Genomic DNA, 17,967 nt, shown 5'->3' with positions numbered 1-17,967 from the left:
TGCAAGCTCCGTTCTTTATGAGGTGCAAAGCGGAGTATTATTTCTACTTCCTCATCCCCTCTCCTCCCTTTCCCTGGCTCAGGACTTCTTAAATGCAAAGAATAATACACATATAGAGATTTTTATGATTTGAAAAGTGTAGGTGCAATTGACCAAACCCTGTTTTGGCTGTGAGTGTTATTGCTGGAAGGCAACGTTGCCAGGTATGGTAAGGCTCAGTGCATGAAAACACAGGATTTGGATCGTTTTTGTTCCAAGAAAGCAGCTGCTTTAACAGTTCCTTATTTACGTCTACAGAGGAATAAAACCCTTAAACACTCTGAAATACCTCACACTTGACGGCCATCATGACTGTTATAGACTCTTCTCCTGAAAAACCAGCTACTTCACAAGATTTGACAATGCATGCTTCCATGCATCTTCATGACAAGCCTATTTCTCCACCCAGAATACTTCAGAAAACATCCTGCAATGCTCAAACAACCAACAAAAGCACGTAAAATTGCAAACCGTTAAAAAGTACAGTGGTCTCAAAAATCACTTGGTCCAGCATATGGTTATAAAATGAAAATTGGCTCAGTAGATTCTGCATATGGACTCTCCAGTTGTTACACTAGCCACCCTGCCAACATGCTTTATCCTTAACAGTTTCAGATCTCATTTTCAATACTGATAGTTTTCAGCAACCATCATATTACTTATGAAACACAGCCATCAAGTCACTGTCAGTCGCTGGCAGCAGGCTGTCAGAGACCACTACTATTTGCCTTGGGCCAGATATTATACCAGGTATTATACTTCATTAAAGCAGCAAACAACATAAGCCTTCCTTTGCAGAAAGGATAAAAAGGATGAACTACATTCAGTTGGGTTTGCATTTGCATATATATATATATATATATATATTTTAGGGCTGCCCTCAACTAAAGATTTTTCTGGTCGACTAGTAGTCATTTTAAGCATTAGTCGACTAATTAGTCGCACGTTTATTAATAAACCATTTAAATTATGCTAATGAGCCTTTAATTGCTCATAAAGCTTGCCACAGCACACCGGCAGAAGTAATGATGATGAATGTGTCAGGGAAAAACAGTAAGATTAAACTGCATTAACATTTTAATAATCTATTGATAGAGATTTCTGTGCTACTGTGTTAAAGTAGAGCTTCTTTGCGTGTGTGTGAGAAACAGTGCTCTCAGCAAAGCGGCGGTGAGTTGTGTGCCTTCACACTAGAATTTACGGTATGTCAAATACTGGTACGCTGTGCATCCTTTGAGATGAATTGAAAAATAGCACAGATCGCTTGACGGAGAGTCAAACTGAAGCGCACAGTCAGTGTGTTCGCAAGCGAAAATATATCTGTGCTAAACTTATACTTAGCCTTCAACTCACACACTGGCGAGTAAAATCTAAGAATTTATTAGTTTAATGGATAATGTTAAACATCATTTAGTCGCCCAGAGTGAAGATTTAGTCGCATATATGCGAGTGATTTACTCGCATTGTAGAGGGTTGCTAAACCTTGTGTGCTGCCTATGTAGACAGCATAAAGTAATTCTGGGTAAAAATCTCAGTGTTTGTGACCCCTATGCAGCTTTGTCTGATTATTTGCTTTCTCTTTTTTTCCTCTGCCAGAACCTATCCCAGCAGAAGAGATGGGGGAGCTTGATGAAATGGACGAGGAGGAGGGGATGGTACGGGTGTCTGTCTTCCCTCCCGACCTCAGAGAGCTGCTTCCCAGCATGAAGGTCTGGTCTGATTGGATGCTCGGCCACCCAGACAAGTGGAACCCTCCTCCCTGCAATATTCAGTGAGTCCTGCTTGTGTTACGTTCACAGGGCCGTGTTGATTTGAAACTGAGCTGGAGTAATACAGTACTGTGTGTGTTTCTAGGGGGGGTCCAGACGTGTGGCAGTGTCTTGCAGATCTGTGCAACTCTTTGGCACGCGTGTATCATGGTGAGGTTCTGCTGTATAAAGCTGATGTAGATGGAGAAGGAGACGAGGAACTCAGAGTCCTACAGCTGGAGGAAGACAAAATGCTCTCTGGCTTTGTCCCACTGCTCGCTGCCCCACAGGAAGCATGCTATATAGACCAAGGAACAGATGCGGTCAGTAATGTAGTAATGTACACACCTATGGATTGTATATAAAAATTAGGGCTGTCAATAACAGATACAGATACAATCATTTGCAATTTTTTTTTTTTTAGATCCCAATTTGCAAAAATGTTCCTCTTTCATATTTTTTAAGTTAAAAATTCTATCTAGATGAATTCTATCTACATTTATTTTATTAACTGAATTAACTATTAATCTATTAAGCCCAATTGGCTTTTTAATTTTAATATTGAATTTTATATTTTTATGTAGTCTATTATCCATTATCAATTATCCATTATCGCCTCTTAGGTGGAGAATATATCAAATTTAGGACTGTCAGTAGGTAACAATACCTTATAATTTCATCTTACTATTATGTTTTGTTTTTTTGTTTGTTTATTTTTTAAACTAATTTTCTAAAATTATTTATATTTAGTTAAAATTCAGTCTATATTTATTTTATTAAATAAATTAGCTATTTATTTATTTTAAATTCCAATTTACTACAGTTTACCTTTTTTATTATTTATTATGTTTTTATTATTGTTTTATATTTTTATGTAGTCCATTCAGTCTATTATTGCCTGCTGGGTGGATAATATTAGGACTCTCAGTAGATAAAAATAATTTAAATTTATTTTTTCATTATTTCTTAATTTGCCATATTTTTTAAGCTTTTTTTATCCAAGTTTTTATCCAAATTTTATTTACTCCATTCAGTGTTAATGCATTAATTATTCTTTTGAGCAAAGAAAATGGTCGATAATTAATCAAATTAATTGTTACATTTTTTATATTAAACATTTTCTCTAATAAATCTAATTTAGCAGCTGTAGTTATCTCTAATCTGAAGGTTTTTATTTTGTAGGCTATAGCAGCTGACTGTAAGAGAGTGACCGTTCTGAAGTACTTCCTGGAAGCTCTGTGTGGGCAGGAAGAGCCGCTGCTGGCTTTTAAAGGAGGAAAGTACATTTCCATGGGAACACCTCCTACACCCAGCGTAAACACGGAGAACAAGGTGCAAATGCAAGAACAGGTATAGTGAACCTCTCATTATGTATGAATGATGTATGAAAGAGAATTTTATCTGTTTTGTATTGCTTATCCACAAATATATATATATATATATAAAATGTTTTTTTTGTGTTTTTTTTTCAATATATCTTTTTTCCAGTAACTCACTCAACAGAATGTGTGGTTAACTATCCAGGCAGAGCACTGCTAATTTCACTGTTTTCTCAGGAGGATGATGTCATTTTGGAGGAATCATCTCTCTCTGCATCAGAAGGAGAGATCGATGGAGAGATGGAAGGAGACGGAAGTGAGGATGATATCAGAGAGCTGAGGGCACGACGTCACGCTCTCGCACACAAGCTGGCACAGCAGCAGAAACGGCTGGACAAGATACAGGTATCTCCAGACGCCATCTTTATCTGTACTAGGGGTTGAAAGAATTCAGTTTTTTTTTTTTTAAAGTCGACATTTATGTGATGAAAGTCGAGTCGACATCGACTAGTTGCTGATGACGTCATTAATGAGCAAATAAGCCTCAAACACCTTGTGCACAGCTATGGCAAAATGACACAGCGCTGCCACACATGGCTATTGCTCCTATAACAGCTCGTTAACAGCTCGTGGGTTGCTATATTTCTCACAGATTTCTGCTCGTTCGAAATCAGATACAGATAAAGTAGCACAGTAAAGATTGCATTTATATGAATGCGTTAGTGAGAGAGCGGTTGCGTGTGTGAATTAATTCTAATAGCGTCTCTCTACTAATAGAAACTGTGGGTTTTAGTTACAAAGAAATATATGCTAGAACGTTTCAGTTTCTAAGCGAATTTATTGAGATAACACAGAACAGTGTTGACAATACATTTCCGCGCTACTGAATGATTCTGTGTGCACTACTGTCTAGCCTATGTGTGTGCGTTACAACAGCGCAGCAGCGCATTAGATTAGAATGGCAATACCTGTACAATAAGCTGTTTAAAACGTGCATTCTCCCGTTCAGTTTCGAGCATCCAGATGGTATAATCACGCAAGTCTTGTGAAGCGCTTTCGGAGTATGTATTTATTTGTCATTTTAACTGTTTGCAAACGGAGCGTAAATGTGGAATTCAAAGATTTCTTAACCTGTTGCGCCCTCTATACGACCAGCGACTAGTCAACATCAAGCTTAAAGCGTCATGGCAGAGCATTAAAGTCGACTGGTCTGTGCAAACCCTTATCTGTACACCTTGTCTACTTTTGACGTTAGTGTTTCTTGCACCAGAATATTTAAAGCTAATGATAAAGAGCTGAGCAAGTGTCTGTTTCTGTCCTCCAGGCTGTTCTGCAGACGGGTGGGCAGCTGGAGATTGAGATCAGGCCGTTCTATCTGGTCCCAGACACAAACGGCTTCATAGATCATCTGGAGGGCCTGAGGAAGCTTCTGGCCTGTGGGACGTACATCCTGGTTGTGCCTCTTATTGGTGAGACCCTCTTTGATAATTAAAATACACACAAATGTTTCACTCTTCCTTCCTGTTTAATGTTTCTCTTTGTCATTGTAACAGTGATCACAGAGTTGGATGGTCTGGCTAAAGGGCAGGACAGTCGTGAGGGGATCAGTAATGGTGCCCATGCCCGCCAGGTGCAGGAAAGAGCCAGAGCAGCAGTCATGTTTCTGGAGAAAGCGTTTGAGGCTAGAGATCCCTGCATCAGAGCGCTCACCAGCAGAGGAAACACACTGGAGTCCATTGCCTTCCGCAGTGAGGACACTTCTGGACAAAAGGTCTGTGTATTTCTTCCCTTTGTGAAAATATGTTGGCGCTAAAATACGAATGATTATGCTGCTTATACTTCCAATAAGTTCCTCTCCCTGCTGCAAGTTTCTTTTTATGTTGATTTACTTGGATCTGAACCACTGTAAGTTTGTCATCAACTTGGACTGCCTTGATACCAGTAGCAGTAGGTCTAGGTCTGGGCAACTAAATTATTTTTCAATATTTTTTGTATGTGTGTGTGTGTGTGTGTGTGTGTGTATGTGTATATTCAGTGTGTATTTGCAGTTATGTATTTGCCCATTTTATTTTATTTCAGAGAAATCATTATTTTGACTTTCAGCCATTTAAATTATTGTAGCCAATTAGTTAAAAAATGTAAAATGCTGTTTTCCCACTCTATTTCTTACTAAATTTATATTTAATTTTTAAAAATATTTATATGCACCAGTATAACAATACACAGTAATATTTATTTACTGATGTTTTACCAGAACCCTTTTTGCTTAGTTTAGTCACAAATTAATCATTGAATCAGAGTTTGAATCGATTTATTGAAACAAACAAGTAGAACTGATTCACGAAACTGAACTTACCAACTCCACAGCTACTTTTGCTACTGAAGTCCAAATCATTGATGCCCTTAAAATGTTCTATTCTATTCCATTCCAGTCCAGTCCAGTATCTATCAGCCGTATGCATTTGTATAGCCAGTTATGGTAGTTACAAAATGCTTTTTAAATGTTTATTTATATGCACCAGTGAAACACTGTATATATATATATATAATATATGTAAGCTGTAAGTAAGATAAGCTGTAAGTTTAGTCATTTAGCAGTAAGCTGCTAAATGACTAAATAAAAAAAATAAAAAAATATATATATAAAGAAAAACAAAATCAGAATCATTTTAGTTTAGTGATTACACAACTGAGTTGTGAATTGATCTGAAATTAACAGTTTAAACTAATTCTGAACTGACAACTCAATTTGTCAACTCTAAAGCTACTTTTGATAGTGAAGTTCAAATTAGAGATTCTTTTAAAATCACCTGTCTTAACACTCTCATGTAAGTAACAAGACAGAGAGGCTGCAAAATTAGTCTAACGATAATCTTCAGGGAACAATCGTCGGGAGAGACTCAGACGCGGTTCCATGGTGCGCAACCCAAGTTCAGAAAATGGCTTCAACATCAACCTGCAACTCTAGTGTGAAAAATCCCTTGAGAAGTTCAGAAATACACTTTAAAAAGACTTTAAACTCTATTTTAAAGCCACCCACTCATTGTGCGTCTGTCTCCCCAGGGCAACAACGATGATGTCATCCTGTCCTGCTGTCTGCACTACTGTCAGGACAAAGCCAAGGACTTCATGCCTGCTGAGAGAAGTCAGTTCACTTACTTTTACTTGTTAGGGGCCAATCACACAGGGCGCTCTTTTGAATTCCATCTGAATTTGTTTCTAATTATTAATCCATTTACACATTTTTACAGCATCTGACTTTATCATTGCTATGTTTTTAAAGACATAGTTCACCCAAATTTATCCACTCAAGCCATCCAAGATGTGGATGAGTTTGTTTCTTCATGGGAACAGATTAGGAGAAATTTTGCTTTACGTCACTTGCTTACCAATGGATCCTCTGTAGAGAATGGGTGCCGTCAGAATGAGTCCAAACAGCTGATAAAAACATTTCTCTTTTCTGACTCACATGCTTTGTATTCTCCAGATGGGCCGGTGAGGTTGCGCAGGGAGGTGGTCTTGCTCACGGATGACCGCAACCTGCGAGTCAAAGCTCTCACACGTAACGTGCCTGTCCGGGACATCCCAGCGTTCCTGATCTGGGCTAAAGTAGGCTGAACCGCAGACCTGACCTACCGCTGTACAAACCAGTCATCCTCCACTGTGAAAGTTGGAGATGAAGAAATGATGTCACACAGAGAGGATGAGTATAAAGGGGAAAAATACTACAAGCTTTTTGTCAACCCGGAAAAAAAAAAAGAGCGGAGTGACACATCAAGCCACTTTAGAAGAAAGAAATCAGTATTTTCCCCTTAAAATGCTGCGTGCATAGACAACTGCTTACTTCTTGAGGGTGAGATAGACAAGATTGGAGGGGGTTGAAACCAGCTTAGCTGAAAAAAAAAAAAAACATACTTTAGAGTTTTGGAAATGTTTTCAAATGTTCTGTGCAAATTATTTTCATGTCGAGTGGTTTGTCTGTGCTTATTTTTTTTTCCATTTCCAAAGCTTAAGTATTGTAGTTCTAACGAGACCTGGTTGTCATGCTGTTACAGGCTGTTTGTTTTAATGCTCAAATATCATCCGAATTATTCACCTCTGATTACAAGTCTTCCTAATTTGTTTTTAATGTTGTCAATTTAATTAAAACTAATTTCTGAGTTAATCATTTGTGTTGTTTAGCCTCTGCTGCTGTTTGAACTTTAGACGTCACTGTTTTATACGGCTTACAGGTTTAATGTCACTGCATTGGAGCAATTTAACTCCATAATTACAGTGCTGATTTAAGATCAGCATCCCATTTTCATCTGATGTCATTTGAGATCAAAGATCAGCACTGACAACTTTGTGTGTAAATGAAAGTCAAAGGTTGGTTGACTGCTCTCAAATATGACAAAGACTGTAGACTAAGAATTTTTTTTTTCTTTTTTTTTCATCAAAGGAAATGAACATTTATGTAACAGAAGTTATAGATTTAAGTAAGAGAATCTTTCCTGTATGATATGAAAAGGCGTTTCTAATACCATTCCAAAGCCTAACAACTAAATACCCTGCATTTTCAGGACTGTAGATGAGGTGAGACGGGAAACATAGGTTTGGATTTCTTTGGAGTTTACTGAATTAATTCACCATAAAAAAACATTGTTAGTCTATTGCCCAAATCAATTTATTTTATTCCTTTTTCCCTGTCAAAAATCACATGCCCACAGTGTGCCGAATTTTTTTTTTTATTAAGTCTTAATACTATAATGCATACATTGAATACTTGTTAAATCTGCAAAGTACAAACATTAAATTGAATTAGACGAGGAAAATCTGTGCAAACTGTTCAGACTTCAGAAACATCTTAAAATATAACATGAACCAAACTGTACAAAAAAAGCTGAAAATTCTGTACACGTCCCCCCCATAAAGAACAATAAAAATCAGAAAAAGAAAATGGTCCTACATATGTTTGGTACTCAAATTCCAGTAATATATTACATATTCATAAGGGAGTAAGTGATTAGTGAGTTCCTTGATATTAAAATGATTTATATTTGGCATGATCACTGTCCTTGCCTGTAGAAATGTACATAAAGACAATCATGTCCTCAGACAAATAGCACATGACTTCCAGCAGATGCAGCAGCCTATCAGGAATTATTTTTACACGCATGGCAGATTTCAGTATGATGTTGCTATGGTTTCATCAGTTCATGTTCTGCTATAGAGGTCACTATTAAAGCAGTAAGTCATCGCCCCTTCATTGCTTTTCACATTAACATGCAATAACATAAATAGACAATTCTATAAAACTATAATAAAAAAACATTACCGTTCCACATGAACATGATTCAATGACTTCCATGAGCATCAACTCTGAAATGATGAGTTTTAGAGACTTAAAAATATTAAGCAAAGAAATGCATGTATTTCAGTCACACAAGAGCTTCCTTATGAGGTCAGAGTCCTCCGGTGCAGCTGTAAACAGACCTCACTGAACAGCAGAAACAAAACTATAAACTGCACATCATTACACATTCATGTGGAATTAAAACTTAAATTGAGGAATGCATGTCAAAACTCCACTGACATCTTTAACATCTTGGCTTGAGTTCCCTCTATAATAATCAACTGAGCTGTGTATGCTACACAACCTGGAAATCTTAAGTGTGCTTTCATGTCATAAGTCACCATCTGCTGCAAAATTTAACCCTCATTTGAAGGCACAAGCTGATAGTATAATGCTGCGGGGTAAAGAGGTTTGGAAAAAAAGTAAATGCAGCGAAAAAAAGAGAAAAATTGTGTCAATGAATGGGTAGAGGTGTCAAAGTTGTTGGATATCAGTGAATACTAAATAGAGTTTTCCACAAATAGAGTACATTAATGTAAAGATCTAGAAAGTAAGTATTAAATACCTCATTGCACTTTCTTCTGAATTATCATCTCACAAAATACTTGAGAAACTCCTACGGTACATTAGCTGAGGTTTACACTGCTGTGTCGTGAAATGTATCTCAATTGAAGAACGCATTCTTATCAAATACTGCAATACACTTTTCATGTTCATTCAGCTCCGTAAACATCTGCAAAGCATTCCACACAAATCCTTGGTGACAAAAGTGCATCTTGGGTAGAAACACCTGCCTGACTTTTTTGGTCTACAAAAGTGTCCCAGAGATAAACCAGTATAAACACATTATACATTGGACAGAACAACCTGAAGGTCATTTTAGGGTATTTTGTTCAAATAAATGTGCATGTTTGGAGAAAAGAAAGTGTGTTAGTCACAACATCATAAAACCCAGTGAAAGAGCCGTCCAGTTGTTTGGTGTGAAGAGCTTGAGAGTTTGTGCGGATATGAGCGCAGGTAAATACATCCACCACAGCAACGCGTTGCAGGTCGTTTCCATATGAGAGAATGCTGCTAACCTTAAGGCATGATATCTTGAGGGTTGTGTGCTCTTTCACATGACATCTCACCACAACAGTACTCATAAATGAGAAAAAATCCTGGTGCCATGCCAAGTCCTGTAAGGAAAGAGAGAAAACTTTTCTAAGTAAACAACTTTGCACCAAAGGTAACTAGAACTATTAATTGGTACAAGGACTACTTTATATTTTTGTTTTAATTCTGAGAAAAGAGAAGTCCATACAACAACTGAAACGATAACAACAGAGAGGAAGGATATAGTTGGAATCACTTTCAGAATTTTTTTCCAGCTAATGAACACTGAATATTTCAATGAAATTAATGTACTATATTTTAGTTTGACAATGTTTTTTTATTTAATATTTTGTATTATTAGGGGAATTTATTGTACTAAATTATATTTATGGAATAGTTATGATCCATTTATTACTTGTTAACCACTTCTTGAGCATAGACCTGAAAATGAAACTTGTGAAAGCGGCATCCTGTTTGTTTCCTTTATTTTACAAAAGCACAATGTTTTGTTCTTATTGTGAATGCACACAAATAAAAATCATATTTCAAATAGTTTCGAATGATGTCTTACTCTTAATTATTTGACTACAAAAGGAGTATTCTATAAGATAAAAATTCAAGTGATCGTGCAGACCCCTCACAAGCGCACACAGTTCTAAGTATTGCTAGCTTGACAATGCAGCCTGTTCATTATCATCATAAAATACAGTCAACCAAACATATTGAAAAAAAACACACTGCTCAATTTAAATAGCCCATAGTACAATCTGTGCCATTCGTGAGAATTATGCCACGCACATTTTGTTTTAGCCTACTGGAGCACGAGTACAAAACCCAGTTTAGCCTACATAATAAATCATAGTTTGGCATCCAAATACATAGCAAACATGGAAACATTTGGTTTGGTACTGAATGAGAGTGGTTTGTGAGGCCAAGTCGGTTTCTGTTTCAGTTACCCTTTAAATTATTTAGTTTTGGCTTGTCGTTCGTTTAGGCTTCTTATATTTTCATTCTTGTTGTGTTCTGAGTATACCATTAAATTTAAAAGGATTTGTTGTGGAATGACGGGAACTAAAATAGCATATAGCCTAGATATTTTTATAATGTTTGTAAACATTTAGCTTTATTTAGGCTACCGGTATTTCCTAATAAGCTGATAAGCTAATTTAGCCAATAAGCTATTTAGCTGATTGCATTAATCTGTCAAAATTCTTACTGTAGGTTAACTGTTAACCGGTCAATATGAGCAATATGAGCAGCATGAGCACTTTAAGTTGAAACCACTTTTTTCTTTTTTTACAGTGTACAGAATGCAACTTGACTTTTTTTATCTTCAGAACAAAATGAATACATTTTAACTTGCAACATTACTAAAAAGTAGGCTAATCAAGTAAAAAAAAAACAGGCTATGTTTGAGAGGTAACATCTTATTTTTACCATAGTAATAAAATAATTTTATATACAATTTAATAATATGAATATGATAGATTTAATGCACCTCTGAACTACTGAGAAATGGTGCTTTATCGTGAGCAACACCAAAAACACACACTGCCTATAGGCTAATTCTGTCATATGACACCACATTTATTTGCAAACAAATTTTTGCGACATTTGAAGTATCGATATAGAATTTATGCACTAAAGTTAAACAGAAAAAATAGTGTGTCAACAATTTTATCGATAAATGGCATTTCCATAAGCTATATTGGTAAACATTCTGAAGTGCTAAACATTTTTTTCGCCAAAAAAAATCCTTGGATGGAAACCTGGCTAGTAACACTGGCTGGATGTTCAAACTGAAGACTCACCTGATTAGGACTCATTCTCCATAGTAATTGAAACAGGCTGACACACCTCTGCAAGACAAACCCAGACGGATCAATTTCATAAATGCATACATTTCCTCATATTATAGTGTAATATGTCGTTAGGGAGCAGGCGGGTGTATATTAAGGAGCAGAGCATCAAAGCGGCAAAGATTCAGGGAAATCATTCGATTTTTAATAATGTCTAGTGATGCCTCGAAAAAAATTCACAATGTTCTTTAGCATTTACGAGGGGTGTAAAAGCTGAGTGGTGACGTACCGATGTTTGTCGGGCTGCTGTCTTTCTGCTCCTCAGAGTGCATATCGTTGCCTAGGAGATGATTCTGTGACTCACTCAGAGGTCTGGGGTTTGTCTGTCCATCAACAGTGCTGTTACCATAACAACCATTATGTGTCAGTCACAAACGCTTACGGATGTTTTCACTGGCCCAGAATAAACCTCACCTCACATTACATTATAAAATTAATGTTGACACTCTGAAGACTACATTTCTGGGAAAACAGATCTGGGATTAAAAAAAGACTCAACATAACTAAATGATCTGAAACAGCTGAAGGGGAAAATTATCATAATTCATGCCAAACTGCAGAATTATACTGTCATTCAAGTTACTAGTGGTATTGTTAACAAATGAGATTGTAATTACCATTTAATGGCCTGGTGTTCAGCATTGCCTTGCTCCGAGTCAGCGTTGACTAGGCGGGTAGGGAATGTGTAGCCATCGCCCAAACTAGATAAAAAAAACAGTTACTCATGCTACCTGCCAAAAACATCTCATGAGAATGCTTATAAAACGTAAAGGGGAGGTCTAATGCCATTTCATGCATTCTGAGTTATTTACATTGTTAAAGAGTTGGATTCTCATGCTAAACATGGCCAAAGTTTCAAAAAACGATTTGGACGTATGGAGTATTTCTGTGTCAAATACACTCCTTCCGGGATTGAATACATTTCGGAAAGTTGTTTTTTTTGAGCATGGCTCTTCATGACGTCACGAAGAGAGGAATTCCTTGTATGGGCACTTCTCCCGGAAGAGCGTGTGCACACAGCAAATAGAGCGAGAGCATGCACCCATCAACGTGCTTCATTTGGTTATGGAAGTTGTCAGTAGCGCTGCACAGGACTTGCTCGAGAAGAATGTTTCCAAAGAAGTGTGTTTTTAGATGTGAGGGAAAGATAACCTTGTTCAGCTTCCCAAAGAACCCAGCGTTAAGGGAACAGTGGATGCAGTTTGTTTTTCCGGGACAGCAATGGAGTTTCGCACGTGTGTGTTTGTTCCCGTCATTTCGATGACGAATGTTTTATAAACAAAGCCCAGTTCGACGCTGGATTTGCAGATCGTTTGATACTGAACAATAGAGCGGTCCCAGCGATAAAATATCCCGGTCATGAGCTGGAATCGCAGGCGGTGAGTAAAACTGCTTTAATTTTCTGTGTTTTGTTGGCAATCGGCGCGTAAGTGCTCGCAACTCTTTAGCTCCGCCCACGGCTCGCCTCCAGGAGCTCGGCTGTTTTCGGAGAGAATCGTAAAGCTGTATCTTTCTTTTATAAATCTGATAAAACTAAAGACTCTTTAGAGATATGAAGGATGCAATACTACTATATAGCTACTCAAGATTAACATGAGATTGGCGAAAATGTGTGTATGTCCCCTTTAATTTTAAAATGAATCTTATTCACATTCTTAATACACATTCCTGAATTCCAAAGAAAAACGTTTTTTTTTTTTTTTAGTTTTGCAATCTTTAATTGAAATGCATTAACACTTCCTCTCAAACACTGTAAAATCCCAAATGATGCTTGATGGATGTGTTTTGTACCTGCTGTAAATGGGCAAGCACCAACACTTCTTCTGGTCTCCGAACACCTGGGTGACATTCTTGCGGAAGCCCAGAGTGAAGCCATTTTTATCTGGGCCATTTCTGAACACCGGTGCCCTGAACGCCTCTGAACAGATGGATGAGAGATTAGGATGAGGTCTGTTCCTGCTCTACACAACACAAATGACATCCTTAACTTTAGAACAACCTTTGGGAGGTGCATCAAAACTGCATTGAAGGGCACAGAAAAGTTTTTTTTCCTTTTCCTCTTGAAGTTTGACTTAAATATTGTTCATAAGCACACCCACAATCCACCCCCACATTCATTTACATTTTACTTCTATCAGCAAAGTTTTATTTGACTGAACATGTGACTGCAGTTTCCCTCAGTAAGAAATGATCAAAAATAGGTCACAATATGGAGCGAAGAGAAAGGAGGACTAGAAGAACAAAGAGTGACGGAAAAGGAAATATGAACCTGGACTGAAATTCTTTGAGGAAGTTATCAGAATCTAAAGAAACAATAACTTTATTTACAAGACGGGCATTTCCTGAAAGAAACAGCAGTGTTTGCAGTGTAGTGAAAGACAACCAATCACAATGTATTATTTAAAAATTAAAGAACTATAACAAAAATAAGAAAAACAAGCAGAAGGAGAAGTAGGAGCAAATATTAATAATATTTTAAAAGTTGGGGATGATTTAAACTAAAGAAAGTATAAGGAGGAGGAGGAAAAAAGTAGAAGGAGAATAAATACTAGTAAAAGAAAAAGTAGAATAAGGAGCAAATATAAATAACATTTTAACAGCTGGAGATGAATTAAACTTTAAAGAAATTATGAGGAGGAAAGGAAGGAGAAGAAAGAAGTAGAAGAATAAGGAGACAGAGGAATAAAAGGAGGAGAAGAAGGTAACAACTACAACAACAATTTCAACAGTTGGAGAATAATTAAGCCAAAAAAAGATGATAAAAAGGTGAAGGAAAAGGAGGAGATGAAAAAGCAAGAAATAGCAGCAACAACATTTAAGCAGTTGGAAATTAATTACAAAGCTAATGAAAAAGAAGCAGCAAGTATTAACAACATCTTACCTATAGTGGTTCTGTTTTTTCCCACGAGCCACAGGTGGTAGCTGAAGAGTGACAGGATGCTGATGAAGAACATGGCCGCCACAAAGAACAGGAACAACACGTGGAACTTTGCATGAGTGTCTGGCAAGTGATTCTGTTGAGCAAGAAAGCAGAACATGAGAGAATGACAAAAAAAAAAAAAAGTGTTTTTTGGAGATACATTCATCAAATATACCCGTGTAGTTTGAAGAGCACTACTAAGGCATATTTAGGCAAGACCCTTGCTCACTGGGCCATTTGTAAGGCTGCTCTAAAAAGCACTTTACAAATAAACTGAATTTACAGCTGATTTCTTTAAAGGTGAAGTGCGTAATTTCTGTACCACTAGCATCGCCACACAAAGTGAAAAAGCGTTTCCCAGACACTTTCCCATTTGCGATCTCCCCAAAGCATTGGGGGGAAAAAAAATCCCACCCCAAACTCACACCACTGGTTGAGCCAGTGCTGCTGTCAAACTAGAATAGAAAAAATTACACACATTACCTTTAATATCGTCAGATGTCCACATTTATTTAATGGCATCAGTAGTAGTTGTAGAGCTCAAGAAGACATCTAGATCTAACAGCCTCAACACTACAATCCATGTCTGGTAAGAACTGGCTGCTGTACCACTAAGAAGCATCTGTATATTTGAATATGCTAAACTACACTCTTTATTGCAACACTGCTGTTTATTTTAATCAGTAAAAGAAAACAAAGCAAAATGAGTCAACAGTGCAACATCAAACCATCGCCCACAGTCACAACAGTGCAAAGCAAGCGTGAGTGGTTTACCTCCGGGCAATGCTCTATAGCCCTCCGTCTGCAAAGCTTCAGACAAAGTGTTAAAAACACAGACAGAATGTTAGAAGCAGACTCATCCCTTTTTTCTTACTTCTTTCTGCGTCTCAAAAAACTGACACGCACACACAAAGATCATTGCACGACATTTATGAATGTTAAAATGTTTTAGTAAAAATATATGGAGGAAAATATATAGTGTTATATTGATGTATATAAATGAAAAAAACAGCATTCACTGCAATACAAAAGCTTGGTTTTGGTATGATTTTTAATGTTTTTGAAAGAAGTCTCTTACGGAAGTCTCAAATCACCAAAGCTGCTTATTTTATAAAAACAATTGTAATTCAAAATACAGTAAAAACAGCAATATTGTGAAATATTATTACTATTTTTAAAACTGCTTTTTATTTTGATTTATTTTTAAATATAATTTATTCCTGTGATGGCAAAGCTGAATTTTCAGCATCATTACGCCAGTCTTTAGTGTTACATGTTCCTTTGGAAATCATTCAAATATGCTAAAACAGTTGTGCTGCTTAATATTTTTGTGGAAATTGTAATAGACAGGAAAACAGATTAATGGAAAAACAAGCTGAAGTTGGCTCTCTGAAATAGCAGAAGATGAGAAGCGAGAAGTGTGAGAAACGAGAGGAATCAGATGTCTTTGTGTGAATGTGTGGACTTACTGTCCAGAACTTGATAAAGTACTGCAAAACTGTGGCAGCGATGTAGACGCAGTACAGCATAGAGTACGCCAGGAACAGCACAAAGAATTTATAGTTGGAGAATCCAACACAGTTATTAACCCTGGAAGAAAACAGAGAGAAAAACAGAGTTATAAGCCACATAGTAGCTAAAGCACCTAAGTTATAGAATATGTGGCAACAAAACTTCAGATTATAAACTGAATGCATCCACAGATGTGCGTACCATGGACAGTGGTGATCCATTTTCAGCACGCATCTGGGAAAACCAAAAAGGATCAAAATACATATTGTGCAAATCCAATACAGAAAAGATAAGAATGTTTTCTGAGTGGACTCACCTGTCACATGTGGAGCAGTGATGACATCTGTCCGGTTTGATCAACTGACAGCGGTCACAGTACCGGATAGCTGAGGAGGGCAGAGGACTCATTCAAAATTCTGAACAGTGTGTCACTAGTATAGATGTGGATACATACACAACCATTCAAAAGTTTGGGGTCAGTATAATGTTTTTTATAGAAAATTGAATGAATTCTTTTATTCAGCAATGATGCATTAAATTGATCAAAAGTGACAGTAAAGACTTTCACATTGTTACAGAATAAATAAATAATAATAAAATTATATATATATATAGCGCTGCTTGAAAGTTTGCGAACCCTTTAGAATTTTCTATATTTCTGCATAAATATGACCCAAAACATAATTGGATTTTCACACATTTTCCTGAATAAATAAATGACAAAGTATATATTGTCATCTAATTTCTTTGATTGGGTCCTTTTTGTCAACTTTCAGGACTTGCATGAAAATCTGTTGATTTTTTGGGTTATATTTATGCAGAAATATAGACAATTCTAAAGGGTTCACAAACTTTCAAGCAGCACTATATATAGCATATTATATATATATATATTTTTTTTTCCCCCAAAATAAACACGGTTCTTTTGAACTTTCTATTAATCAAAGAATCCTGTGAAAAAATTATCACAGCTTCAAAAAAAATATTAAGCTGCACAACTGTTTTCAACAATGCCAACTATTGAAGAAAATGCGTCTAGAGCAGCAAATCAGCATATTGGAATGATTTCTGAAGGATCATGTGACACTGAAGACTGGAGTAATTATGCTGAAAATTCAGCTTTGCATTACAGAAATAACTTGTATTTTAAAGTATATTAAAATAGAAAACAGTTATTTTAAATTGTAATAATATTTCACCATATTACAGTTTTTATTCTATTTTTGATCAAATAAATGCAGCTTTGTGATGATTGACTTTCAGAAACATTAACAAAATCTTAACCGACCTCAAACTGTTGAATGGTAGTGTATAAGAAAAAGACAACAAATCACAATTCAGTATGCAAAAAGATAGTTCAAAAGTCTGACATTGCTAGTAACAATTTTTTATAATTTAATGCTTTTTATATTACATATGTTTTCACCGTAACAGTTTGAGTAAAAAGTTGATGCAAACTTTAAATGACACATTTTTAGTTCTACGTTTTAAATATACTCTCAAAAGGTACCCAAAAGTATTAGTGGCTGATAAACTGTATCGCCTGTAACGCCGTCACCGTTAACAGTTCTGTCTAATACAGATAGAAGTCTCTCTAATAATCCGATAGACCTGTTAAAAAAAGGAATTAAAATGTATACAAAAAGTATTATAACGATTGCATTTATATGATTAGTAATAGAAAGGCAAACATTATAATACTTTCTCGTTTGCTGTCAGCATTCAGCAAATACGCATTTACATCATTTAAACAAATCTTTGAATGGCTAATGAACATTTAATTTTACAAACCTTGCAAACTTAGTCGAATCCAGTTGTGAGATCTTGTGAAGTGTGCATGTGTATCCTGCATGATCGCGTGTTCTCTGCGTGACTTTCGGTCCGTGCAAACTGAATGCTTTAAACGTTAAATTCGTGATTTCAAATAATGCTGCGCTTTATGCATTTGCCCACTGTCATATTCATGTCATTTTCACTGTGTGCTGTATATAAAATAATAATGCACACAAACTTCCCAGAATACTGAGTGCCCTGTTACAGTGTTTACTTCCTTTTTTATTATATTATTTATAAAATATTTATTTATTTGTGAAAAATACTTTGTCATCTAAAGTATAAGTATGTTTATTTAACACATTTA

General features: G+C 36.3%; 2 protein-coding genes across 4 annotated transcripts in view; one reads left to right on the top strand and one right to left on the bottom strand.

Moving 5' to 3' along the window:
- Positions 1-6,997, top strand: part of LOC107743389 (telomerase-binding protein EST1A-like) — a 17,819-nt gene extending 10,822 nt beyond the window's left edge. The window contains exons 12-19 of the mRNA XM_016556583.1: positions 1,636-1,810; positions 1,894-2,110; positions 2,970-3,137; positions 3,344-3,511; positions 4,431-4,575; positions 4,660-4,877; positions 6,170-6,251; positions 6,594-6,997. Of these exons, the coding sequence (XP_016412069.1) occupies positions 1,636-1,810; positions 1,894-2,110; positions 2,970-3,137; positions 3,344-3,511; positions 4,431-4,575; positions 4,660-4,877; positions 6,170-6,251; positions 6,594-6,724 (1,304 nt within the window). The 3' untranslated portion in view covers positions 6,725-6,997. The remainder of the gene's footprint in view (positions 1-1,635; positions 1,811-1,893; positions 2,111-2,969; positions 3,138-3,343; positions 3,512-4,430; positions 4,576-4,659; positions 4,878-6,169; positions 6,252-6,593) is intronic.
- Positions 6,998-8,005: 1,008 nt separating this feature from the next.
- LOC107743391 (probable palmitoyltransferase ZDHHC20) overlaps positions 8,006-17,967 on the bottom strand; it is a 13,758-nt gene continuing 3,796 nt past the window's right edge. The window contains exons 5-14 of one of the 3 annotated variants that reach the window (XM_016556585.1): positions 16,144-16,213; positions 16,029-16,061; positions 15,785-15,905; positions 15,090-15,125; positions 14,277-14,409; positions 13,187-13,313; positions 12,013-12,096; positions 11,625-11,734; positions 11,348-11,395; positions 8,006-9,619 (exon numbers count right to left, since the gene is read on the bottom strand). In XM_016556585.1, coding sequence (XP_016412071.1) covers positions 11,352-11,395; positions 11,625-11,734; positions 12,013-12,096; positions 13,187-13,313; positions 14,277-14,409; positions 15,090-15,125; positions 15,785-15,905; positions 16,029-16,061; positions 16,144-16,213 — 758 coding nt within the window. In that variant the 3' untranslated portion in view covers positions 8,006-9,619; positions 11,348-11,351. The other 2 variants (XM_016556587.1, XM_016556588.1) reach the window with 2 other exon arrangements.

The sequence above is a fragment of the Sinocyclocheilus rhinocerous genome, unplaced genomic scaffold (genome assembly GCF_001515625.1).
Source record: "Sinocyclocheilus rhinocerous isolate Xijiao unplaced genomic scaffold, SAMN03320098_v1.1 scaffold106, whole genome shotgun sequence".
Lineage (NCBI taxonomy): Eukaryota > Metazoa > Chordata > Actinopteri > Cypriniformes > Cyprinidae > Sinocyclocheilus > Sinocyclocheilus rhinocerous.
Note: the sequence above shows the minus strand (reverse complement) of the source record. Positions and strands in the feature narration are given on the sequence as shown.